Here is a 27,977-nt window from a genome sequence, read left to right on the forward strand (position 1 = left end):
GATGCATGAGGATGAATGAGAGTGGAGGAGTGCATGTATAGGCATTTGGGATGCCGCCTAGTGACAGGTCAGCTAGCATGATTGTGCCGCCCAAATTCTAAGAATGGCTGGCTTGCTGTCCATGAAGGTGTCCAGTTCAAACGCACAAAGTAAATGCCTATCCCATGAAATGTACAAAGCTAACAGAAAAAACTATATATCTTGTTACTTCATATACCATATCAATTGAAAATTCAACAACATGAGCATTTACATGCATCATGGTCTATCATATATGACCAACCTTAACTTTAAACACAGGAGCATAGTGTTAGCAAAGTATTTGTCAGCTCATGTGTGAGTCTGAGCTTGATCTGGGCTGGGCATTTTTATTAGGTATTTTTCTGGTGTGGCATTTTATGCCAGTGGAGCATTTTATGTACCAGTTGGCCAGCATTAATGCTGGCCGACCAGCATTTATTGCTCCCCACTTTTCAGCCTATTTATACTCAGTGGCTCCTCCGTCATTATCATCATCTTCACCATTTGCAGACTCTGTGGAGAGAGGAGCCAGTGCCAGTGCCCACGTAGCCAGTGACTCACTGTTGTATGTGACTGTCTCGTGTTCAGATATATGGATTCCATTTCCCGTGCATACATCTGAGTTCTCATCTGTATCGTGTCCTTTTCCTTTCTCTTTTTGTCTTGTGTTTCAGCAGTTTATTTCAGCACATGTTTATACTTCCACCGCTGCTCCACTTCTAACGTGGTATCAGTTTTCAGGATTTGTGTTTCTGCTGTGTTTTATTGCTGATTTCAAGACTGTTTTCCCCTTTTCTGCTCAGGCGGCTGCTGCTCAATACAGGCGACCTGTTTGACCTGCGTTTTCTGCAGTTTTACCATCGCTTGCTGCCTCCTCACCCTTTGCTGCCTACGTTCTCCATCAGCAGCCGCTGGCGACAGTTTTCTACCTGTTTTTTCTGCAGTTTACAGCCTGCGTTTTTGCTGATTCAGTATCTCTCATGGCTGGGTGATTGTTAATTTAGGCCGTTTTTGCTGTTTTTGGCAGTTTTTGACTGATTTTTTGACTTTCTGCAGCAGATTTTGTCTTCTATTGATCAGATTTTGGGTTATATTGCATGTGAACTCTCATTTTCTGCGGTCTGTGCTTGCGTTTTGGTTGTGTTTCCTCTCTCACTTCCATCTCTTCTCTACTTCTCTTCTTATCCTCTCCATATGGCTCCTCCGTGCACTTTCACTGATGATAAGTTACATGGACCTGATTATCTCACTGATGATAAGTTACACTTACTTTAATGTCACATTCAATGTTTGTGACCTTAATGTCACATTAAATATCACTTTAATGTCACAGTCCCTACACAAGACAACTTGGCAGATGTGTTTACAAAAGCTGTCTCTAGGGAGAACTTCGAAGCCTTTTGCAGACTCTCGACTTGATACTGTTTGTGGATTGATCTACCTATTCCATGCATACGTTCACATCATTCACTTGAGGGGGGTTTGTTACACTTACCGTGTTCCTCCTAAGTTCTAGTATGAACGCTTCCTTATCCCATGGGCACTTTTTACCTTCCTACTGGAGAAGGGTTTTCTCCCTGTGTGAATACTTGCTAGTGGGTGTGGTACTTAGTACCTTCGGGATTGTACTTTTGTTGTTCACTTGTTCATTGTGAGTATGTGATTGTTATTGAATCCTAACCTAACAACTTCGAAGCTCATGATGGGATGGTTCAATAGTGACCGAGATGTTGTTTCTCCTCTCTTCGAACATGTGGGGATCCCTTCAATGGGATGGCCGGAGATGGGGAATCCATGGTCACAGCACGCTTACCATGGATTTGTTCGTGTGACAGTAATGAGATTGACATTGACATCAGCTTTTACCGAGGTGCATCTAGCACTTGGCCAATGTTGGAGATTGGAGTATCCATGGTGTTTTTGGTGTCATTGTTGTATGTGCTATGGTATAGGTTTTTGCCAGATCATTGTTTTGGTACAAGACCTGGTGATGATCCCTAGGGGCTTGTATGCTCCCATCATTGTGTATTTTATTGTGCTATTCATGCATGTTTTGAGAGAGGGTGTCCAAACTGGACATCTCATGGATCTTAGTCTTTAGATATGCTTATTAAGTTGTTATTTGGGAGATCTTATGGGCATTTGGGTGGCTCATTTAGGATAGGTCTATTTCAAATTTGTCTAGGGTCTTGTTGTAAGGCCTATATATACTCCACTCCTCCACTTACTGTATTTGATCACGTACGTAGGAGAGGGGTGTCCAGATATTCTAGAGATTGCACTGAGAGAACACAATATTTACTAACATGATTAAAACACAATAACTTAGAAAAAAATGCAAAAACACAAAGAAAGACGAAAGATAACTCTAAAGTAAATCAATGAATGCTGTAAATGAAAGAAAGTGTGTACAAGATGCTCAAAGGCATGCGAAAACACAAACAGAGAAGAAAGATAACTGTGAAGTGCAGAGAAGAAACATAACTTTGAAGAGTGGACTGAGGGAGTAGCCGGAGAGTAACATCCATTGGAGATTGATCCCGAGGGCTGTAACCACCTGTTGGACAGTAGTCTTGAAGGCTGGAACTGGTAAAGGCAGCAGTGTACTTCTTGAAGAGGAGTGCAGCTGGTGTCACACAGCAGTAAACAGCTGGGTGATAGCTGGAAAAGTGTGGTCTGATGCTGGGCGGCCTGTACTACAGTCAAATGCATGTTGAATACAGATCCATGGTGATGCTGGACAGCAAGGCAGCCTGTTGAACTGAAAATGCAGCAGCTGGAACAGCAGCAATCAAGTTGCCAGCTAAGGGAGAGGTCGCTTGACTGAATGTAAGAAGTCAGAATGAATGGGCAATGGAATCCATGAAGGAAGCCTGAGATGTATAGTAAAATACCATCTGGTTACCATCACAATGATGACCAACAGTAGTGTTTGCAATCTTCATCTCTCCAAGGATGCATGAGGATGAATGAGAGTGGAGGAGTGCATGTATAGGCATTTGGGATGCCGCCTAGTGACAGGTCAGCTAGCATGATTGTGCCGCCCAAATTCTAAGAATGGCTGGCTTGCTGTCCATGAAGGTGTCCAGTTCAAACGCACAAAGTAAATGCCTATCCCATGAAATGTACAAAGCTAACAGAAAAAACTATATATCTTGTTACTTCATATACCATATCAATTGAAAATTCAACAACATGAGCATTTACATGCATCATGGTCTATCATATATGACCAACCTTAACTTTAAACACAGGAGCATAGTGTTAGCAAAGTATTTGTCAGCTCATGTGTGAGTCTGAGCTTGATCTGGGCTGGGCATTTTTATTAGGTATTTTTCTGGTGTGGCATTTTATGCCAGTGGAGCATTTTATGTACCAGTTGGCCAGCATTAATGCTGGCCGACCAGCATTTATTGCTCCCCACTTTTCAGCCTATTTATACTCAGTGGCTCCTCCGTCATTATCATCATCTTCACCATTTGCAGACTCTGTGGAGAGAGGAGCCAGTGCCAGTGCCCACGTAGCCAGTGACTCACTGTTGTATGTGACTGTCTCGTGTTCAGATATATGGATTCCATTTCCCGTGCATACATCTGAGTTCTCATCTGTATCGTGTCCTTTTCCTTTCTCTTTTTGTCTTGTGTTTCAGCAGTTTATTTCAGCACATGTTTATACTTCCACCGCTGCTCCACTTCTAACGTGGTATCAGTTTTCAGGATTTGTGTTTCTGCTGTGTTTTATTGCTGATTTCAAGACTGTTTTCCCCTTTTCTGCTCAGGCGGCTGCTGCTCAATACAGGCGACCTGTTTGACCTGCGTTTTCTGCAGTTTTACCATCGCTTGCTGCCTCCTCACCCTTTGCTGCCTACGTTCTCCATCAGCAGCCGCTGGCGACAGTTTTCTACCTGTTTTTTCTGCAGTTTACAGCCTGCGTTTTTGCTGATTCAGTATCTCTCATGGCTGGGTGATTGTTAATTTAGGCCGTTTTTGCTGTTTTTGGCAGTTTTTGACTGATTTTTTGACTTTCTGCAGCAGATTTTGTCTTCTATTGATCAGATTTTGGGTTATATTGCATGTGAACTCTCATTTTCTGCGGTCTGTGCTTGCGTTTTGGTTGTGTTTCCTCTCTCACTTCCATCTCTTCTCTACTTCTCTTCTTATCCTCTCCATATGGCTCCTCCGTGCACTTTCACTGATGATAAGTTACATGGACCTGATTATCTCACTGATGATAAGTTACACTTACTTTAATGTCACATTCAATGTTTGTGACCTTAATGTCACATTAAATATCACTTTAATGTCACAGTCCCTACACAAGACAACTTGGCAGATGTGTTTACAAAAGCTGTCTCTAGGGAGAACTTCGAAGCCTTTTGCAGACTCTCGACTTGATACTGTTTGTGGATTGATCTACCTATTCCATGCATACGTTCACATCATTCACTTGAGGGGGGTTTGTTACACTTACCGTGTTCCTCCTAAGTTCTAGTATGAATGCTTCCTTATCCCATGGGCACTTTTTACCTTCCTACTGGAGAAGGGTTTTCTCCCTGTGTGAATACTTGCTAGTGGGTGTGGTACTTAGTACCTTCGGGATTGTACTTTTGTTGTTCACTTGTTCATTGTGAGTATGTGATTGTTATTGAATCCTAACCTAACAACTTCGAAGCTCATGATGGGATGGTTCAATAGTGACCGAGATGTTGTTTCTCCTCTCTTCGAACATGTGGGGATCCCTTCAATGGGATGGCCGGAGATGGGGAATCCATGGTCACAGCACGCTTACCATGGATTTGTTCGTGTGACAGTAATGAGATTGACATTGACATCAGCTTTTACCGAGGTGCATCTAGCACTTGGCCAATGTTGGAGATTGGAGTATCCATGGTGTTTTTGGTGTCATTGTTGTATGTGCTATGGTATAGGTTTTTGCCAGATCATTGTTTTGGTACAAGACCTGGTGATGATCCCTAGGGGCTTGTATGCTCCCATCATTGTGTATTTTATTGTGCTATTCATGCATGTTTTGAGAGAGGGTGTCCAAACTGGACATCTCATGGATCTTAGTCTTTAGATATGCTTATTAAGTTGTTATTTGGGAGATCTTATGGGCATTTGGGTGGCTCATTTAGGATAGGTCTATTTCAAATTTGTCTAGGGTCTTGTTGTAAGGCCTATATATACTCCACTCCTCCACTTACTGTATTTGATCACGTACGTAGGAGAGGGGTGTCCAGATATTCTAGAGATTGCACTGAGAGAACACAATATTTACTAACATGATTAAAACACAATAACTTAGAAAAAAATGCAAAAACACAAAGAAAGACGAAAGATAACTCTAAAGTAAATCAATGAATGCTGTAAATGAAAGAAAGTGTGTACAAGATGCTCAAAGGCATGCGAAAACACAAACAGAGAAGAAAGATAACTGTGAAGTGCAGAGAAGAAACATAACTTTGAAGAGTGGACTGAGGGAGTAGCCGGAGAGTAACATCCATTGGAGATTGATCCCGAGGGCTGTAACCACCTGTTGGACAGTAGTCTTGAAGGCTGGAACTGGTAAAGGCAGCAGTGTACTTCTTGAAGAGGAGTGCAGCTGGTGTCACACAGCAGTAAACAGCTGGGTGATAGCTGGAAAAGTGTGGTCTGATGCTGGGCGGCCTGTACTACAGTAAAATGCATGTTGAATACAGATCCGTGGTGATGCTGGACAGCAAGGCAGCCTGTTGAACTGAAAATGCAGCAGCTGGAACAGCAGCAATCAAGTTGCCAGCTAAGGGAGAGGTCGCTTGACTGAATGTAAGAAGTCAGAATGAATGGGCAATGGAATCCATGAAGGAAGCCTGAGATGTATAGTAAAATACCATCTGGTTACCATCACAATGATGACCAACAGTAGTGTTTGCAATCTTCATCTCTCCAAGGATGCATGAGGATGAATGAGACTGGAGGAGTGCATGTATAGGCATTTGGGATGCCGCCTAGTGACAGGTCAGCTAGCATGATTGTGCCGCCCAAATTCTAAGAATGGCTGGCTTGCTGTCCATGAAGGTGTCCAGTTCAAACGCACAAAGTAAATGCCTATCCCATGAAATGTACAAAGCTAACAGAAAAAACTATATATCTTGTTACTTCATATACCATATCAATTGAAAATTCAACAACATGAGCATTTACATGCATCATGGTCTATCATATATGACCAACCTTAACTTTAAACACAGGAGCATAGTGTTAGCAAAGTATTTGTCAGCTCATGTGTGAGTCTGAGCTTGATCTGGGCTGGGCATTTTTATTAGGTATTTTTCTGGTGTGGCATTTTATGCCAGTGGAGCATTTTATGTACCAGTTGGCCAGCATTAATGCTGGCCGACCAGCATTTATTGCTCCCCACTTTTCAGCCTATTTATACTCAGTGGCTCCTCCGTCATTATCATCATCTTCACCATTTGCAGACTCTGTGGAGAGAGGAGCCAGTGCCAGTGCCCACGTAGCCAGTGACTCACTGTTGTATGTGACTGTCTCGTGTTCAGATATATGGATTCCATTTCCCGTGCATACATCTGAGTTCTCATCTGTATCGTGTCCTTTTCCTTTCTCTTTTTGTCTTGTGTTTCAGCAGTTTATTTCAGCACATGTTTATACTTCCACCGCTGCTCCACTTCTAACGTGGTATCAGTTTTCAGGATTTGTGTTTCTGCTGTGTTTTATTGCTGATTTCAAGACTGTTTTCCCCTTTTCTGCTCAGGCGGCTGCTGCTCAATACAGGCGACCTGTTTGACCTGCGTTTTCTGCAGTTTTACCATCGCTTGCTGCCTCCTCACCCTTTGCTGCCTACGTTCTCCATCAGCAGCCGCTGGCGACAGTTTTCTACCTGTTTTTTCTGCAGTTTACAGCCTGCGTTTTTGCTGATTCAGTATCTCTCATGGCTGGGTGATTGTTAATTTAGGCCGTTTTTGCTGTTTTTGGCAGTTTTTGACTGATTTTTTGACTTTCTGCAGCAGATTTTGTCTTCTATTGATCAGATTTTGGGTTATCTTGCATGTGAACTCTCATTTTCTGCGGTCTGTGCTTGCGTTTTGGCTGTGTTTCCTCTCTCACTTCCATCTCTTCTCTACTTCTCTTCTTATCCTCTCCATATGGCTCCTCCGTGTACTTTCACTGATGATAAGTTACATGGACCTGATTATCTCATTGATGATAAGTTACACTTACTTTAATGTCACATTCAATGTTTGTGACCTTAATGTCACATTAAATATCACTTTAATGTCACAGTCCCTACACAAGACAACTTGGCAGATGTGTTTACAAAAGCTGTCTCTAGGGAGAACTTCGAAGCCTTTTGCAGACTCTCGACTTGATACTGTTTGTGGATTGATCTACCTATTCCATGCATACGTTCACATCATTCACTTGAGGGGGGTTTGTTACACTTACCGTGTTCCTCCTAAGTTCTAGTATGAACGCTTCCTTATCCCATGGGCACTTTTTACCTTCCTACTGGAGAAGGGTTTTCTCCCTGTGTGAATACTTGCTAGTGGGTGTGGTACTTAGTACCTTCGGGATTGTACTTTTGTTGTTCACTTGTTCATTGTGAGTATGTGATTGTTATTGAATCCTAACCTAACAACTTCGAAGCTCATGATGGGATGGTTCAATAGTGACCGAGATGTTGTTTCTCCTCTCTTCGAACATGTGGGGATCCCTTCAATGGGATGGCCGGAGATGGGGAATCCATGGTCACAGCACGCTTACCATGGATTTGTTCGTGTGACAGTAATGAGATTGACATTGACATCAGCTTTTACCGAGGTGCATCTAGCACTTGGCCAATGTTGGAGATTGGAGTATCCATGGTGTTTTTGGTGTCATTGTTGTATGTGCTATGGTATAGGTTTTTGCCAGATCATTGTTTTGGTACAAGACCTGGTGATGATCCCTAGGGGCTTGTATGCTCCCATCATTGTGTATTTTATTGTGCTATTCATGCATGTTTTGAGAGAGGGTGTCCAAACTGGACATCTCATGGATCTTAGTCTTTAGATATGCTTATTAAGTTGTTATTTGGGAGATCTTATGGGCATTTGGGTGGCTCATTTAGGATAGGTCTATTTCAAATTTGTCTAGGGTCTTGTTGTAAGGCCTATATATACTCCACTCCTCCACTTACTGTATTTGATCACGTACGTAGGAGAGGGGTGTCCAGATATTCTAGAGATTGCACTGAGAGAACACAATATTTACTAACATGATTAAAACACAATAACTTAGAAAAAAATGCAAAAACACAAAGAAAGACGAAAGATAACTCTAAAGTAAATCAATGAATGCTGTAAATGAAAGAAAGTGTGTACAAGATGCTCAAAGGCATGCGAAAACACAAACAGAGAAGAAAGATAACTGTGAAGTGCAGAGAAGAAACATAACTTTGAAGAGTGGACTGAGGGAGTAGCCGGAGAGTAACATCCATTGGAGATTGATCCCGAGGGCTGTAACCACCTGTTGGACAGTAGTCTTGAAGGCTGGAACTGGTAAAGGCAGCAGTGTACTTCTTGAAGAGGAGTGCAGCTGGTGTCACACAGCAGTAAACAGCTGGGTGATAGCTGGAAAAGTGTGGTCTGATGCTGGGCGGCCTGTACTACAGTAAAATGCATGTTGAATACAGATCCGTGGTGATGCTGGACAGCAAGGCAGCCTGTTGAACTGAAAATGCAGCAGCTGGAACAGCAGCAATCAAGTTGCCAGCTAAGGGAGAGGTCGCTTGACTGAATGTAAGAAGTCAGAATGAATGGGCAATGGAATCCATGAAGGAAGCCTGAGATGTATAGTAAAATACCATCTGGTTACCATCACAATGATGACCAACAGTAGTGTTTGCAATCTTCATCTCTCCAAGGATGCATGAGGATGAATGAGACTGGAGGAGTGCATGTATAGGCATTTGGGATGCCGCCTAGTGACAGGTCAGCTAGCATGATTGTGCCGCCCAAATTCTAAGAATGGCTGGCTTGCTGTCCATGAAGGTGTCCAGTTCAAACGCACAAAGTAAATGCCTATCCCATGAAATGTACAAAGCTAACAGAAAAAACTATATATCTTGTTACTTCATATACCATATCAATTGAAAATTCAACAACATGAGCATTTACATGCATCATGGTCTATCATATATGACCAACCTTAACTTTAAACACAGGAGCATAGTGTTAGCAAAGTATTTGTCAGCTCATGTGTGAGTCTGAGCTTGATCTGGGCTGGGCATTTTTATTAGGTATTTTTCTGGTGTGGCATTTTATGCCAGTGGAGCATTTTATGTACCAGTTGGCCAGCATTAATGCTGGCCGACCAGCATTTATTGCTCCCCACTTTTCAGCCTATTTATACTCAGTGGCTCCTCCGTCATTATCATCATCTTCACCATTTGCAGACTCTGTGGAGAGAGGAGCCAGTGCCAGTGCCCACGTAGCCAGTGACTCACTGTTGTATGTGACTGTCTCGTGTTCAGATATATGGATTCCATTTCCCGTGCATACATCTGAGTTCTCATCTGTATCGTGTCCTTTTCCTTTCTCTTTTTGTCTTGTGTTTCAGCAGTTTATTTCAGCACATGTTTATACTTCCACCGCTGCTCCACTTCTAACGTGGTATCAGTTTTCAGGATTTGTGTTTCTGCTGTGTTTTATTGCTGATTTCAAGACTGTTTTCCCCTTTTCTGCTCAGGCGGCTGCTGCTCAATACAGGCGACCTGTTTGACCTGCGTTTTCTGCAGTTTTACCATCGCTTGCTGCCTCCTCACCCTTTGCTGCCTACGTTCTCCATCAGCAGCCGCTGGCGACAGTTTTCTACCTGTTTTTTCTGCAGTTTACAGCCTGCGTTTTTGCTGATTCAGTATCTCTCATGGCTGGGTGATTGTTAATTTAGGCCGTTTTTGCTGTTTTTGGCAGTTTTTGACTGATTTTTTGACTTTCTGCAGCAGATTTTGTCTTCTATTGATCAGATTTTGGGTTATATTGCATGTGAACTCTCATTTTCTGCGGTCTGTGCTTGCGTTTTGGCTGTGTTTCCTCTCTCACTTCCATCTCTTCTCTACTTCTCATCTTATCCTCTCCATATGGCTCCTCCGTGCACTTTCACTGATGATAAGTTACATGGACCTGATTATCTCACTGATGATAAGTTACACTTACTTTAATGTTACACATTAAATATCACTTTAATGTCACAGTCCCTACACAAGACAACTTGGCAGATGTGTTTACAAAAGCTGTCTCTATGGAGAACTTCGAAGCCTTTTGCAGACTCTCGACTTGATACTGTTTGTGGATTGATCTACCTATTCCATGCATACGTTCACATCATTCACTTGAGGGGGGTTTGTTACACTTACCGTGTTCCTCCTAAGTTCTAGTATGAACGCTTCCTTATCCCATGGGCACTTTTTACCTTCCTACTGGAGAAGGGTTTTCTCCCTGTGTGAATACTTGCTAGTGGGTGTGGTACTTAGTACCTTCGGGATTGTACTTTTGTTGTTCACTTGTTCATTGTGAGTATGTGATTGTTATTGAATCCTAACCTAACAACTTCGAAGCTCATGATGGGATGGTTCAATAGTGACCGAGATGTTGTTTCTCCTCTCTTCGAACATGTGGGGATCCCTTCAATGGGATGGCCGGAGATGGGGAATCCATGGTCACAGCACGCTTACCATGGATTTGTTCGTGTGACAGTAATGAGATTGACATTGACATCAGCTTTTACCGAGGTGCATCTAGCACTTGGCCAATGTTGGAGATTGGAGTATCCATGGTGTTTTTGGTGTCATTGTTGTATGTGCTATGGTATAGGTTTTTGCCAGATCATTGTTTTGGTACAAGACCTGGTGATGATCCCTAGGGGCTTGTATGCTCCCATCATTGTGTATTTTATTGTGCTATTCATGCATGTTTTGAGAGAGGGTGTCCAAACTGGACATCTCATGGATCTTAGTCTTTAGATATGCTTATTAAGTTGTTATTTGGGAGATCTTATGGGCATTTGGGTGGCTCATTTAGGATAGGTCTATTTCAAATTTGTCTAGGGTCTTGTTGTAAGGCCTATATATACTCCACTCCTCCACTTACTGTATTTGATCACGTACGTAGGAGAGGGGTGTCCAGATATTCTAGAGATTGCACTGAGAGAACACAATATTTACTAACATGATTAAAACACAATAACTTAGAAAAAAATGCAAAAACACAAAGAAAGACGAAAGATAACTCTAAAGTAAATCAATGAATGCTGTAAATGAAAGAAAGTGTGTACAAGATGCTCAAAGGCATGCGAAAACACAAACAGAGAAGAAAGATAACTGTGAAGTGCAGAGAAGAAACATAACTTTGAAGAGTGGACTGAGGGAGTAGCCGGAGAGTAACATCCATTGGAGATTGATCCCGAGGGCTGTAACCACCTGTTGGACAGTAGTCTTGAAGGCTGGAACTGGTAAAGGCAGCAGTGTACTTCTTGAAGAGGAGTGCAGCTGGTGTCACACAGCAGTAAACAGCTGGGTGATAGCTGGAAAAGTGTGGTCTGATGCTGGGCGGCCTGTACTACAGTAAAATGCATGTTGAATACAGATCCGTGGTGATGCTGGACAGCAAGGCAGCCTGTTGAACTGAAAATGCAGCAGCTGGAACAGCAGCAATCAAGTTGCCAGCTAAGGGAGAGGTCGCTTGACTGAATGTAAGAAGTCAGAATGAATGGGCAATGGAATCCATGAAGGAAGCCTGAGATGTATAGTAAAATACCATCTGGTTACCATCACAATGATGACCAACAGTAGTGTTTGCAATCTTCATCTCTCCAAGGATGCATGAGGATGAATGAGACTGGAGGAGTGCATGTATAGGCATTTGGGATGCCGCCTAGTGACAGGTCAGCTAGCATGATTGTGCCGCCCAAATTCTAAGAATGGCTGGCTTGCTGTCCATGAAGGTGTCCAGTTCAAACGCACAAAGTAAATGCCTATCCCATGAAATGTACAAAGCTAACATAAAAAACTATATATCTTGTTACTTCATATACCATATCAATTGAAAATTCAACAACATGAGCATTTACATGCATCATGGTCTATCATATATGACCAACCTTAACTTTAAACACAGGAGCATAGTGTTAGCAAAGTATTTGTCAGCTCATGTGTGAGTCTGAGCTTGATCTGGGCTGGGCATTTTTATTAGGTATTTTTCTGGTGTGGCATTTTATGCCAGTGGAGCATTTTATGTACCAGTTGGCCAGCATTAATGCTGGCCGACCAGCATTTATTGCTCCCCACTTTTCAGCCTATTTATACTCAGTGGCTCCTCCGTCATTATCATCATCTTCACCATTTGCAGACTCTGTGGAGAGAGGAGCCAGTGCCAGTGCCCACGTAGCCAGTGACTCACTGTTGTATGTGACTGTCTCGTGTTCAGATATATGGATTCCATTTCCCGTGCATACATCTGAGTTCTCATCTGTATCGTGTCCTTTTCCTTTCTCTTTTTGTCTTGTGTTTCAGCAGTTTATTTCAGCACATGTTTATACTTCCACCGCTGCTCCACTTCTAACGTGGTATCAGTTTTCAGGATTTGTGTTTCTGCTGTGTTTTATTGCTGATTTCAAGACTGTTTTCCCCTTTTCTGCTCAGGCGGCTGCTGCTCAATACAGGCGACCTGTTTGACCTGCGTTTTCTGCAGTTTTACCATCTCTTCCTGCCTCCTCACCCTTTGCTGCCTACGTTCTCCATCAGCAGCCGCTGGCGACAGTTTTCTACCTGTTTTTTCTGCAGTTTACAGCCTGCGTTTTTGCTGATTCAGTATCTCTCATGGCTGGGTGATTGTTAATTTAGGCCGTTTTTGCTGTTTTTGGCAGTTTTTGACTGATTTTTTGACTTTCTGCAGCAGATTTTGTCTTCTATTGATCAGATTTTGGGTTATATTGCATGTGAACTCTCATTTTCTGCGGTCTGTGCTTGCGTTTTGGCTGTGTTTCCTCTCTCACTTCCATCTCTTCTCTACTTCTCTTCTTATCCTCTCCATATGGCTCCTCTGTGCACTTTCACTGATGATAAGTTACATGGACCTGATTATCTCACTGATGATAAGTTACACTTACTTTAATGTCACATTCAATGTTTGTGACCTTAATGTCACATTAAATATCACTTTAATGTCACAGTCCCTACACAAGACAACTTGGCAGATGTGTTTACAAAAGCTGTCTCTAGGGAGAACTTCGAAGCCTTTTGCAGACTCTCGACTTGATACTGTTTGTGGATTGATCTACCTATTCCATGCATACGTTCACATCATTCACTTGAGGGGGGTTTGTTACACTTACCGTGTTCCTCCTAAGTTCTAGTATGAACGCTTCCTTATCCCATGGGCACTTTTTACCTTCCTACTGGAGAAGGGTTTTCTCCCTGTGTGAATACTTGCTAGTGGGTGTGGTACTTAGTACCTTCGGGATTGTACTTTTGTTGTTCACTTGTTCATTGTGAGTATGTGATTGTTATTGAATCCTAACCTAACAACTTCGAAGCTCATGATGGGATGGTTCAATAGTGACCGAGATGTTGTTTCTCCTCTCTTCGAACATGTGGGGATCCCTTCAATGGGATGGCCGGAGATGGGGAATCCATGGTCACAGCACGCTTACCATGGATTTGTTCGTGTGACAGTAATGAGATTGACATTGACATCAGCTTTTACCGAGGTGCATCTAGCACTTGGCCAATGTTGGAGATTGGAGTATCCATGGTGTTTTTGGTGTCATTGTTGTATGTGCTATGGTATAGGTTTTTGCCAGATCATTGTTTTGGTACAAGACCTGGTGATGATCCCTAGGGGCTTGTATGCTCCCATCATTGTGTATTTTATTGTGCTATTCATGCATGTTTTGAGAGAGGGTGTCCAAACTGGACATCTCATGGATCTTAGTCTTTAGATATGCTTATTAAGTTGTTATTTGGGAGATCTTATGGGCATTTGGGTGGCTCATTTAGGATAGGTCTATTTCAAATTTGTCTAGGGTCTTGTTGTAAGGCCTATATATACTCCACTCCTCCACTTACTGTATTTGATCACGTACGTAGGAGAGGGGTGTCCAGATATTCTAGAGATTGCACTGAGAGAACACAATATTTACTAACATGATTAAAACACAATAACTTAGAAAAAAATGCAAAAACACAAAGAAAGACGAAAGATAACTCTAAAGTAAATCAATGAATGCTGTAAATGAAAGAAAGTGTGTACAAGATGCTCAAAGGCATGCGAAAACACAAACAGAGAAGAAAGATAACTGTGAAGTGCAGAGAAGAAACATAACTTTGAAGAGTGGACTGAGGGAGTAGCCGGAGAGTAACATCCATTGGAGATTGATCCCGAGGGCTGTAACCACCTGTTGGACAGTAGTCTTGAAGGCTGGAACTGGTAAAGGCAGCAGTGTACTTCTTGAAGAGGAGTGCAGCTGGTGTCACACAGCAGTAAACAGCTGGGTGATAGCTGGAAAAGTGTGGTCTGATGCTGGGCGGCCTGTACTACAGTAAAATGCATGTTGAATACAGATCCGTGGTGATGCTGGACAGCAAGGCAGCCTGTTGAACTGAAAATGCAGCAGCTGGAACAGCAGCAATCAAGTTGCCAGCTAAGGGAGAGGTCGCTTGACTGAATGTAAGAAGTCAGAATGAATGGGCAATGGAATCCATGAAGGAAGCCTGAGATGTATAGTAAAATACCATCTGGTTACCATCACAATGATGACCAACAGTAGTGTTTGCAATCTTCATCTCTCCAAGGATGCATGAGGATGAATGAGACTGGAGGAGTGCATGTATAGGCATTTGGGATGCCGCCTAGTGACAGGTCAGCTAGCATGATTGTGCCGCCCAAATTCTAAGAATGGCTGGCTTGCTGTCCATGAAGGTGTCCAGTTCAAACGCACAAAGTAAATGCCTATCCCATGAAATGTACAAAGCTAACATAAAAAACTATATATCTTGTTACTTCATATACCATATCAATTGAAAATTCAACAACATGAGCATTTACATGCATCATGGTCTATCATATATGACCAACCTTAACTTTAAACACAGGAGCATAGTGTTAGCAAAGTATTTGTCAGCTCATGTGTGAGTCTGAGCTTGATCTGGGCTGGGCATTTTTATTAGGTATTTTTCTGGTGTGGCATTTTATGCCAGTGGAGCATTTTATGTACCAGTTGGCCAGCATTAATGCTGGCCGACCAGCATTTATTGCTCCCCACTTTTCAGCCTATTTATACTCAGTGGCTCCTCCGTCATTATCATCATCTTCACCATTTGCAGACTCTGTGGAGAGAGGAGCCAGTGCCAGTGCCCACGTAGCCAGTGACTCACTGTTGTATGTGACTGTCTCGTGTTCAGATATATGGATTCCATTTCCCGTGCATACATCTGAGTTCTCATCTGTATCGTGTCCTTTTCCTTTCTCTTTTTGTCTTGTGTTTCAGCAGTTTATTTCAGCACATGTTTATACTTCCACCGCTGCTCCACTTCTAACGTGGTATCAGTTTTCAGGATTTGTGTTTCTGCTGTGTTTTATTGCTGATTTCAAGAATGTTTTCCCCTTTTCTGCTCAGGCGGCTGCTGCTCAATACAGGCGACCTGTTTGACCTGCGTTTTCTGCAGTTTTACCATCGCTTGCTGCCTCCTCACCCTTTGCTGCCTACGTTCTCCATCAGCAGCCGCTGGCGACAGTTTTCTACCTGTTTTTTCTGCAGTTTACAGCCTGCGTTTTTGCTGATTCAGTATCTCTCATGGCTGGGTGATTGTTAATTTAGGCCGTTTTTGCTGTTTTTGGCAGTTTTTGACTGATTTTTTGACTTTCTGCAGCAGATTTTGTCTTCTATTGAATCAGATTTTGGGTTATATTGCATGTGAACTCTCATTTTCTGCGGTCTGTGCTTGCGTTTTGGCTGTGTTTCCTCTCTCACTTCCATCTCTTCTCTACTTCTCTTCTTATCCTCTCCATATGGCTCCTCCGTGCACTTTCACTGATGATAAGTTACATGGACCTGATTATCTCACATGGAGTGCTGTCATGAAAGCTTGGTTTGTGCAGAAGCGTTTATGGTACATCGTCTGTGGAGCTATTCCTCGACCTCTCCGTCCGTTTCCTCTTCCTGAAGACTTTGATGAGGACAACCATGAGGAAGCGGTGCTCACATGGGACTCGGACGATGCCCGTGCTTACTCGGCGTTGCTTCGGTGTATTTCTAAAGCGGTCTTACTGGCGTTTACCTCCTGTAGGACATCTCCTGAAGTATGGTAGAAGTTGCAGCAAATGTACGAGGCACCTTTCACCATGCGGGCAGTCACACTTTATGGCCAGCTCCAGTAGATGAAGTTTGAGCCGAAAGATACTATTCAGTCTTTTCTTCTTCATGTTACGCAGGTATAGGACCAGCTTCGGTACATGCAATCTGCTCTTCCCGAAGCGCATCTCGTCGGGACGGTCCTCTACAAGCTCTCTCGGAGTTTGATGGAGTGGCCAATGCTTTGCGGGCGTAGACATCATCGACTCCTGTCAGTTTTACACATATGACCTCGATGCTTCTTGAGCATGAGACATCCTTGAGATTACAAGGGCGGCTTCCGGCACATTATGGAGGCGAGGCTTATGTAGCTTCAGAGAGGGGTGACGGGAAGAAGAAGTCGAAGGCCCAGTGTTACCACTGTGGCAAGAAGGGACATTTGCGGAAGGGCTGCAAGACGTTAGCGGCTTCCAGGAAGAAGGAGCAGAAGATGAAGCAGGATGTTGACTCTACCAATGAGTTCTCTCCTTCATCAGACTCCGACTCAGATCCTCCGCTCAAGGTGAAGTCCAAGGTGCGGAAGGGATCCTCTTCTTCGGATCGCGGGAAGGGCTTGGTGGCCCCTTCCTCGGCTGCTTTCTAGTGGTGGTGATGAGGTCATCCCTCACGACTCTCTTGTGCCAGAGAGGGAGTGTGAGCGGGTGTTCAGATGGGGCAGCCGCGCCTTATCTATACTTTTATACAGGTGCACAGGTTCCAGAGAGGGACGTCCCTGACGCATCGGCTTCAGTCTGGCGGAATCAAATCCTGGAGCTGGGATTGACATCCAGGTTCATGATGAGTTGGTTATCTGACAGAGAGCGGGAGGCTTTCGTCTGGAGCTCACATGAGGGGACACTTTGGCGGTCTGGCCAAAGGCGGGGATTCCATGGTCACCTATGTTCAGGGGCATTTTTGACAGGATGGTCTTGTATGCTACTGCGAGACATTGGTGATGGATACCGAGACATTCTATGATCTTCTCTATTTTCCGGTGTTTGGTACGATCGACATCGACATCAGGTTCTCTTCGAGGCACCTTGGTGGTGGCTTGATCACCCACTGCTTGGGTATCCATGGTTCTACTTGGTGGATCTATGTTGTATAGTTTCTGATCCCTTTTCATTATACTATTGTATTGTATCAGATCACCCATGATCTGAGAGAGGGTGTTAGTAGAGTATTTGTCAGCTCATGTGTGAGTCTGAGCTTGATCTGGGCTGGGCATTTTTATTAGGTATTTTAGGTATTTTTCTGGTGTGGCATTTATGCCAGTGGAGCATTTTATGTACCAGTCGGCCACTTTTCAGCCTATTTATACTCAGTGGCTCCTCCTCAGTCATTATCATCATCTTCACCATCTGTAGACTCTGTGGAGAGAGGAGGCAGTGCCAGTGCCCACACAGCCAGTGACTCACTATTGTATGCGACTGTCTCGTGTTCAGATATATGGATTCCATTTCCCGTGCATACATCTGAGTTCTCATCTGTATCGTGTTCTTTTCCTTTCTCTTTTTGTCTTGTGTTTCAGCAGTTTATTTCAGCACATGTTTATGCTTCCACCGCTGCTCCACTTCTGACACATAGATGGACAACTCAAACAAAATCCTTGCAATCAAAACCACTCATTGGTGAGGTGATGGCAAAGGTTGATGGTAGCAAGGCGTAATTAGCGATGACTTAGGGGTCAAGAAGTGGTCACAGACTAGTTACCCTTTTATAGCTCTTTTTGAGCCTTCTGTTCGACTGAAAATTTCGGAGCTTCATGCGTGATTTAATATTCTAGAAAGAGCTACAGGGCTGAATGAGAGCTGAAAGAAGGTAGCCAATAGTGTGAGATTAAGTTTTATGCTAGTTGTGAGATAGCTTAACATGTGGACTTGCTTTTCCCAAAATGCAAGTTTATATGGCAAAAGCTTCTAATACAAAAAACAACAAAAGATTAAGAGTAAAAGTTCCATTGTCAAAGCAAGGCAAAAGGGTTTCAAAGGAGGTAGATGCCATTTGATGATAAGCTTGCCTACCTTTGTGCAGAGGACGCTAAGTCAACATTGTCATAGCTTCAGTTCGCCAATTTGAGGGTTTAGAACAGTTTGGTAGATGGAATGGATCCTTGATGGAACAGTTAGCTTTAGCCATGTGCAAGGCAAACGCTTTTCCTAAAATCAATAGTTAATATCAAGAGAATAGGAAATGAAGCTCCAAGGTCAAAGTAAGGAAAAAGGGGTTCAGAGGAGGTGGATCTCTTTGTTCAGGCATCATCTAACCTTGTACCAAAATTGTGCAAACTACTAAAGTCTAAATCATAAGAAGAGGATATGGCATTGTAATTCCGTTAAAAGGTTGGATTTTGCATCACAATCATGTGGAATAGGAAGATTTGGCATTCCATTTGAAATGCTGTAGAGACTTTTATTGCTGCAGTCCTTGGAAATCACACTTAACTTGGACTTTGACCCCAAAATATGTGCTATTGGGGAATGCCTAATAAAAGAATCTACAATGGGGAGCTTATCAAAGGAATTGCTATCAAGGAAGAAGCTACTTTGCAGGTAACATCTGGGAGAGGCCTCTACAAGAGGAGCACCTTGGAGAAGCTTTGATGAAGGAAGCTTGTAAGGAGGAAACTTATAGCATAAGCTTAATCAAGAATGTTTTGTAGGCTAGTACACCTTTTTGCATTGGTAGTGCTGTATTTTCATACATTTTCTTACTCTTTTTCAGTTATTTTACTGTTTTGGTTGAATGTCCATTCATGTGCTTGCATGCACCGTGCGTGCATGCATGTACACTTGAAATATGCATGCCTAGATTTACAATGCATCCATCTGTTTTGGATAGCAAGTGTCTTTTCATTGTGCATTTTATGTTGACTAGGTGTGTCTATTGGAGTTTTTAGTTGAGGTGGCTTATATGTTGTATGGCCTAAATGCAGACTTATTGAGCCAGCAACTCCTTTGGAAGGAAGAAACGTAGGAAGGCGCCACAGGCAGGCAGTGACATCGGTTGCACTGACAGATGATGATGCACGTGGATTTTCAGCTTCCAAAGATGGATTAATTGTCCATTGGGATGTTGAGACTGGAACAAGTGAGAAATACAATTGGCCTGGTGAAGCTAAAAAGCCTATAGGCCCTAACAGAAGCCAGAAAGGATCAGGTAGCCGAAGTGTACTGGCTTTGGCTGTAAGTTCTGATGGCAGATATTTGGCAAGTGGTGGACTTGACCGAAACATACATTTATGGGATACACGTACAAGAGAACACATTCAGGTTTGATCACTTTATTAAGGTTGAAAGTAAACGTGCGTGCATGTCAGTTAAAAATGGCCAAGTAGTGGTAAAAGACACGTACTTTCTGAGCCTTTTGCCTGATGTTCATGTCATTCACCATTTCAAATTCAATTGGTGCAGCTGCTGCAATTAGTAGCATTGTTGGTGCATGTGACTATACTAAGCTTCTTGCCCCCCTGTTTGTGCGACGTTGAAGATTCAACCTGTTGCTGCCTTAGCAGCATGCGTTTGCAGTGGTTCTATCTAAATAAGGAAATAACTTGCTCTATTTTCTGTAGAAAGACACCAGGAAGACTTACTATTGAGATGTGCAATTCCCAAGGCTTATCTTGTGCAGAAGACAAGTAGACAAATTGACAGTTGCTAGAACAAATGAATAAAAGACTAATAACATCTCAGGATGTGTACGTGTAGATGTTTGAAGTTTGAAGTTCTCACTTACAAGAATTTGGGCAACTCTTAGAGATCTGAATTTCTGCAACTAAATGGAAAATTACTTTGTCTAGGTCATACATTTGTAGTGCTTGCAGGTAGATGGATGTGTAGAGGGAAACTTCTAACCAACCAGTCTTTGACAATTGCTACATCCACAATCAACATATAGTTGTGTTAGAGTAGTCTTTAGACTCCCTCATAGATTGTGTGATTTCCTGCTATTTATGGTGCATACCTTCGTGGTAAGATCTTCTGTATTTTAACTTAATCGGAACATTTTTTTCACCAAAAAAAAAGCGTGTTTGTGTTTGTGTGCATAGATCTTATATGTGTACAAAGCTTATTGAGCAGTTTGAGGTCTTTATAAAGTTATCTATGTTTGTGTGGTTGTAGTCCCATGGTGAGACAGCCTGCAGGCTACCAATTAACACCTATACGTGGCAATATGGGGCATATGCAGCTGCAGCAATGTTCTACTTCCTTGTTTTTAGTGCCTGTAAAAGGACATGGTAGTGGTCCTGGAGCTGTTTCAAACTAGGTCTGGTATTCTCATAGGGAATTCGTTCAGTTGGTGCTTAGGGTACAAAGCATATCGATGTTTCTGTAAGATCTAGTTTTGTTTTGAGAGCACTGAGTTTCCCACAAGTTTACAATGCATCACATGCTTGTGTTACCATATACTCATCAATTATATGGAGGTGTATCACTTTGGTACTACTCTGTTTAAACCTGTGTCAACAAGCTTTCAGATCAAAATATTTATCTGGGGCTGACCTCTTAATAGGTACAAAGAAATTTGTGAATATTGCTGCTAGTGTCATTTCTGTACTTGAATAAGTTTTATGGTAAGTGCAAACGACTGAAGTTGAAGTGCTAATGTTGTTTTCAAAGGTATAGATACTTGTTCTTTTCGATTGTGGCTCACATGCACCATCTTTTATGTTTCCCTTCTTGTAGGTCTTTCCAGGACACAGAGGGGCTATTTCTTCACTTGTTTTCAGACAGGGAGCTCAAGAGCTCATGTCAGCTTCGTTTGACCGCACTATCAAATTGTGGAGTGTAGAAGATAGGTCTTACATGGATACTCTCTATGGTCATCAAAGTGAAGTTCTGACGATTGACTGCCTGAGGCAGGAACGGGTATTATCTGCGGGTAGGGATCGCACTTTACGGTTGTGGAAGGTAATACTTAATTGCTCAGCACTATCACGTCTAAGCCTACGTAAAATTTGCATAAGAGCATTTTGAAGTTATGCTGAAAATGAGCTGCATCATCATGCAACTTTGGGATGCAGCAGTCTTTAACGGTTGTTCTTTCTGAAAGAAAGAGACATGTAGTTTGAAATGGTTTCTTCCTGTGCAAGGGTAAAGCAAAGCCATCAAATGGTTTTATGAAGTGTGATGCTATAATATGACAATTCGCAAGTAGAGTGTACTCTATTATGGATGTCTCCGTTTGGGTTTTTTATAATTAGGTCATGAGCGTGACGGCACGAGTTACAATTAAATTGTATACACTTTTAGAGTACCGAGTGTTTAGAAACCACCACCACCATAATTGACATGAAGTCGTATGTTGTTGTGACTGAGTAGTAGGTAGTTCAAAGCTTGCTGGTTGATGCTCTTTTAGGAATCTCTCCAAATTAATTAATGCCTCCATTTGTCAAGGCATGGACACTAGCCAACAACTCTTTGGCATAACTCAACTCTGCTGCCTTGAGCTTTGTTCTTGCATAAGCCACCTGGTGGCTGTGTTATTGCAATGCTACTCTTATAACATTGCGGCTGACATCACAAATCATGCATTCAGATTAAGTAATCTCAATTCATGGCAGATATGATAGATGACTTGAAGTGCTGTTCCATCTCCGTGTCTATATCCCTTGGAGAATCCTGCTTACAACGTTTGCAAGATGCAATGTTAGTTGTGCATAGTGCTCCACAGAGCATTGTCAACACCAAGGGATATAGACAAAGCCACTTCATGATCATCTTGAGCTTCTGGTTCCATATTTGTGATGTGCTGTACTTAACAAATGGACACCATGAAGAACTCACAATTTTTTTGGTTTATGAAAAGCTTGTTTGCTTGCAAAAGTTGATGCAGTTTCCATTAATGGTCCCCTTGAGATGTACTCTATACTAATACATCATTGAGGAATTAGATAGAAGAGGCTATGACACTTAGGCCATAAGCTTGGAACCCAAAAGGAAGTTCCACAGATTCAAATAGCTTGGCAAATTATACAGCCCGACAATTCAAACGGCTTGGAAACATGCATTGAATGGTCCAAAGCAAGCATAAAAAATTCAAACAACCCCAAAGCTGTCTGAACGAATGTCCTCTGAAGCAATATTGATTGGATAGCGAGACTTTTAAGTTTGACTTGTTGAAATCCCTGCCCTAGTGAGTCAATAACTCAGTTCATCAATTCATGGTGAGGGAAGCTGGCTTTTCGGTTGAGCTTATTGAAAGTCTTGTAGTCGATACACAAGTAGGAGCTCTTTTTGTTCTTTTTACCTAGCAACACCTAAGGACCCAGGCTTGAATTAATCTTGACTGCTCATTTCCTTCAATCCATTTCATTGCAACATTTAGGAGGGGAGCAAAAAAGGATTACATTTTGCTCCCTCCCACCGTTTGAGCCTTGCTAGAACGATGTGATGGCTTTTTCCCTATAGGATGGAGTTCTGATCATCAGGTGCACCTATTGTGGGCCATGGCAAGTTGAGGCACTCCACTAAAGCTTTTAGTCATTGATTCTTGCTCACTATGCCACCAAAGTATATGTGTCTAAACACAAGTACACTTCGTGCCACCTTGCTGTTTTGGGGGATAGATCGTTAATCATTAGTTAACAAAGTGCTATGCCCGAGGCAATAAGGCATCCATTTCGTGCAGTAAGCACTTCTAAATACATTGAGACATTGACAAAAAGTTTTCATGTGGAAAAATGAAAACTGATGCGAATATTTCTTTTGCTCAAGCTGATATGATGCCTATGATGTGCACCAAGTCCTTTGGAGCATCAGGAGGCCCTAAGACCTCATGAGGCCATTAGCTTTCTTGGAGATCACTACATGACCCATGGAGGTTTGCCCCACCTACTTTCAGGTTCAGTGGCTTCCACGACCCTTGGCCTTGTAGTTAGCTTCATTGAGGGGGTCCTCCGTCAGGTTTTCAGCTATGATACAAGGACGGCTTGGCTGGATTGTGTGGCGTTCCTACCTCAGTGCTAATAATCTTCTTCACTGTGATTCCTGTGCCATAGAATTGTCCTTAATGGGGGACCTTGCTTTTGATTAACATTTTTGAGCTAATCAGTGATTGGAGTTTGACTCTCTTCATCTTGGGGATTTTTTCATAGGCCTGAGAGATGATGTTGAGCTGGAAAAATCAAGGCTAACATTAACAAGTAATTGCCATGCATTCACTTCTAGTTTTTGAGCCTTAGATCAGCCTCAAAAAGCTTTATTTATGTTTAAAAGCTTTAATTTTACAAATTAGAATGCTTGAAATCCCTAACAAAACGGCATCTTGCGGGCATCCATTTTCACTCGTAGTTACACTTCTCATTTTCTTAGCCACTCTCACTCTTCTTAGAGTGTTGTGGTGCTTGATGGATGCAATCATAAGTTATATCAGAGATGATGCTGCCCATTCAAAGCATCTTAGAGTGATTGCTCTTGGATTGGCTCATGACTAGCAGCTGCCCAACTTCTGGGTTTGCTGTCCTCTTGGTTTTGCATTCAGAAGCTCTATTCTTCATGTACAATAGTCTCTACATCACATGTATAGCTGTGTTTGAGCATGTTTTTCCTTTGCAAGCTATCGTGTGGTCCCAACCACCTTCCTTGATCTATTCACAATAGATGTAGATGTTGTATAATCAGTCATCGAAAAAGCGGTCTATGCTCCTCTAGTTGAGAGTTCCAAATTCTCGTCAATTGGTTTCCTCGATTGCAATGCATTCTCTATGGAATTGTATTAGGTGGATCGAAGCCAATGACATGAAAGGGTTGGATTGAAAAAGGAATACGGTTTGTTTTGTTGGTGTCATCCCTATTTTCTAGGATTAGTGTTTTTAGGCCAATTTGGAGGCTCCTAAAGTTTTAGGATACCCTACATTTTAGGGACTTTTTGAATAGGGATGTCATTTGTAAGCTCTTTCCAAGTATATTGCAAAAACAACATTGGAATCTGTATATGAGATTGCTATGAAGAGATGTGCGCATTCTAAACTTACAACCTACAAACACACTATACAAAATTTTCATGATTATTTCATCTTGCTGATTGTAACTCTCTATTCTTGCAGATCAAGCCTACACACCAAGGCGTTAATTCTTTTTGTGTGCAAGTTTGATACGCTCGAGTTCTAATCATAGTCACACCAATGAGATCATGTAGGTGGAAGCGTGCACTATCTTAATTCTAACCCATTGTGTGGGTTCCCCATAACTAGTGACCACTTATCAATGGCTAGTTGCAATGCACTTTTGTAGATATTTGTTAATTACAAAGAAACAATTTTAATAAGTAATTAATTGAAAAGGATACAAGTTCTTTTTGTTGCAGTGATAGTAATGGACATGCAAATTTTGTGGGATAACATAAACTGGTGGTGCTACAATGCTTTAGGTGCATTTCTCACATGCAAAGGGATTCGGCAATGTGTTTTACAAAGATGTCCCATAGGAGATTGTCCCTTTGTTTGGATAGAGAGACATTGAGGTAGTTGTGAGAATTGGGATAAAGAGGCTTGGCATTGTGAAATAGGCTTCTCAAGAGATTTGAAACGTTGGTGGTGAAGTAGGTGACACTAGTATGGCACACTGCATTTTGAAAGAACCATAGTTTTGACATTTCAAAGGGGGGTTATAAGAGCAGGCATGCAAAAAACATTCATGAAAGAAACCACTAGGGAGATTACTAAGTTAATCATACATATGGCGTGTCATTCAATATTCTAAGAACAAGACAATGGATAATTACCATTGCATTAATTGTTGGGATTAGGCAAAGGTCCTTCCTATGAGAGACTTTGCATTACGGAGCTTCTTAGATAAGGTTCACCCACAGAGATGGACATTCACTCTGGAGTGTCTTAGTGTTATATGGGTAAAGTATGGATGCATAATGCTTTGTGATGGGTGCACAAATATCGGAAAACAAAATATGTATATTATTATGGTTTCATCATATAAAGAGGTGATGTTTCTTCATGTCATTGATGCATTCGTTTTTGGGACAATGGTTCTAGGAGTATATATTTTCAACTTTCAATTATGTGTGCAAGGCTATTAATAAAATAGGGCATAAAAATATTGTATAGATTGTTATAGATAATGGTTTGAATTATGTCTATGGGTAAAATGTTGGAAGGAGAGGTTCCTATAATTGTTTTGATACCTTGTGTATCCCATAGTTTGGATTTAACGATTAAGGATTTGGATGAATTTCCTTGGGTGGGTACCATTTTATTAACTACATAAAGCATGGTGAGTTTTATTACTAAGAGGTTGAAGTTGTTGGGCATGTATAGGATCGACAATAGTTGGAGCTTTTGTGACTATCCAAAATGTGCTTTGCATCCATGTTTGTTCTGTTGTAGAGGTTGGTTAGAGTGCACAAAGGCTTGATATGAATAATTGTGAGCCTTGGGTAGGCAACATGGGAGGATAGGGCAGAGCGGAAGTCCTTGGCATTTGCATGTTTGATACACAAGGATGATTGGTGGAAGATTGCAAATGCATTTGTTGTCACAAAAAATAAATAAATCATTTTTAATTAATTTGCATAGTGAATCAATTATTGAATTTGTTTTCTTATAATCAATTACTATCTAGAAAAGTGCATTAGAGTTGGCCATTGATGATGAGTGATCATAGGTAATGATGGATCCATGCAGTGGATTAGAAGAATGATAGTACACACTTCTAGCTTTATGACATGATTGGACACATATAATTGAAAAAAACATATCAAAATCATGTTTGGACACAAAAAGGATTAATTTCTTCAAGTTTGTGGGTTAGATTTGCTAGACTAGACAATTACAACCATCAAGATGACATGATCACGAAAAGTTTGTACAATGTGTATGTGTAGGTTGAAAGTTTGGATCACATATGTCTTTGCATAGAAAACTCATATGAAGATTTAAGGAGTGTCTTTGTAATGTACTCGGAAAGAGCTTTCATATGCTACCCATGTTGGGAGGGTCCCGAAATTTGGGATGGCTTAAAAATGCTAATTATAAAAATAGGGATGACATTCTAAAATTAGTAAGTTTATGCTTTGACAATTTGTACTAAAGTTCATTGTTGCTATTTCTTTAAAGTTCTTAGTTCAAAAAGGAAATCCTTAAAGGAGAAACAAGCTTCAAGGCATTTATCACATAAGTTTCCAAGTGTCCATCACTTGCTCCACTTCATGAAATGTGGTTAGACACTTCTCTTTTACTACACTTTCTCTCATTGCACTAAGTCTTACCTTGTCTATTGTAAAAAGAGCTCATTTTCTCTCATTCTATGTGAAATTCCCTTGTTGTAAACTCATATACAACAGTTGAAGATAGGCCCAAAGTTGGTCACAACCATCTCCATTATCATCCTCTACTTCTCCATCATCAAGTCTCTGAATTTCTCTCTTCTCTCATCGTTGTTTTATAGGACAGACAATAGATTTTGTATAGTCATTATAAAACCTCTTTTCCCTCTTTAAGATTAAGAATAATGCCATGTCAACGTACCATTTGTTGAGCTAAAATATGCATTACTTGCTGATTAGTCTCTTAAACAGTCCCAAAACAAACTAAAAATGCTCTTTTAGAGTAAAACTCTAAAACGGGGAGTGGTTCAAGAGAGTTTAGTGGAGACCCTAAAAGGGGGAGCGATTCTAGAGAGTTTAGTGGAAACCCTAATTTTTGGGGCGCCCTTCCTCACCTATAAATAGACAGGCTGCCCCCATTCAATGATTATCCTTGTTTGCAGGTTACATCAGCCCACACACCCTCTGTTGCTGTTTGCGCCTAGTTTCCAGCCTGCAGCCTGCCTCCATCTGTTGTCCAACCATCATCGACTGCAGCCACATTATCTTCAGCCTGTCCATTGCTGTAGGCGACAGTGCTCAGCTCCAGATTGTTCCAGACCGCTGTTCAACCTGCTGTCCATCGTCTCCAGGGTCAGCCAACTTGCGTTTTCAGCATTGTAGGCCTTGATACTCTCAGACATTGTTTCAGCCTGTTGTTTACAGCAGACTGTGCATAGTTTCTAGCCTCCGATCGGTGATACATTGTTGCATTTACCAGTTTCTAGCCTCCAGACTGCTGCCTTTTGGTGATCAGCCTGCTGCCATTCACTATTCAACATTTTTACACTCCGACTGGTGGTCACAGACTTGGGATCCGTCTTCGGTGGACGTCACATTCCTGTTAGCAGAGTATTTGTCAGCTCATGTGTGAGTCTGAGTTTGATCTGGGCTGGGCATTTTTATTAGGTATTTTAGGTATTTTTTTGGTGTGGTATTTTATGCCATTGGGGCATTTTATGCACCAGTCGGCCAACATTAATGCTGTCCGACCAGCTTTATTGCTCCCCACTTTTCAGCCTATTTATACTCAATGGCTCCTCCTCAGTCAGTATCACCTTCACCATCTGCAGACTCTGTGGAGAGAGAGGAGCCAGTGCCAGTGCCCACGCAGCCAGTGACTCATTGTTGTATGCGACTGTCTCGTGTTCAAATATATGGATTCCATTTCCCGTGCATACATTTGAGTTCTCATCTGTATCATGTTCTTTTCTTTTCTCTTGTTGTCTTGTGTTTCAGCAGTTTATTTCAGCACATGTTTATGCTTCC

General features: G+C 41.9%; 1 protein-coding gene across 1 annotated transcript in view; it reads left to right on the forward strand.

The window, feature by feature from the left end:
- LOC148021872 (U3 snoRNP-associated protein-like EMB2271) overlaps positions 1-27,977 on the forward strand; it is a 68,993-nt gene that overhangs the window by 25,793 nt on the left and 15,223 nt on the right. The window contains exons 2-3 of the mRNA XM_087697392.1: positions 19,324-19,660; positions 21,074-21,298. Of these exons, the coding sequence (XP_087553518.1) occupies positions 19,324-19,660; positions 21,074-21,298 (562 nt within the window). The remainder of the gene's footprint in view (positions 1-19,323; positions 19,661-21,073; positions 21,299-27,977) is intronic.

The sequence above is a fragment of the Lygodium microphyllum genome, chromosome 17 (assembly GCF_053477565.2).
Source record: "Lygodium microphyllum isolate KBCC chromosome 17, Lygodium_microphyllum_v1.1.10, whole genome shotgun sequence".
Taxonomy (NCBI): Eukaryota; Viridiplantae; Streptophyta; class Polypodiopsida; order Schizaeales; family Lygodiaceae; genus Lygodium; species Lygodium microphyllum.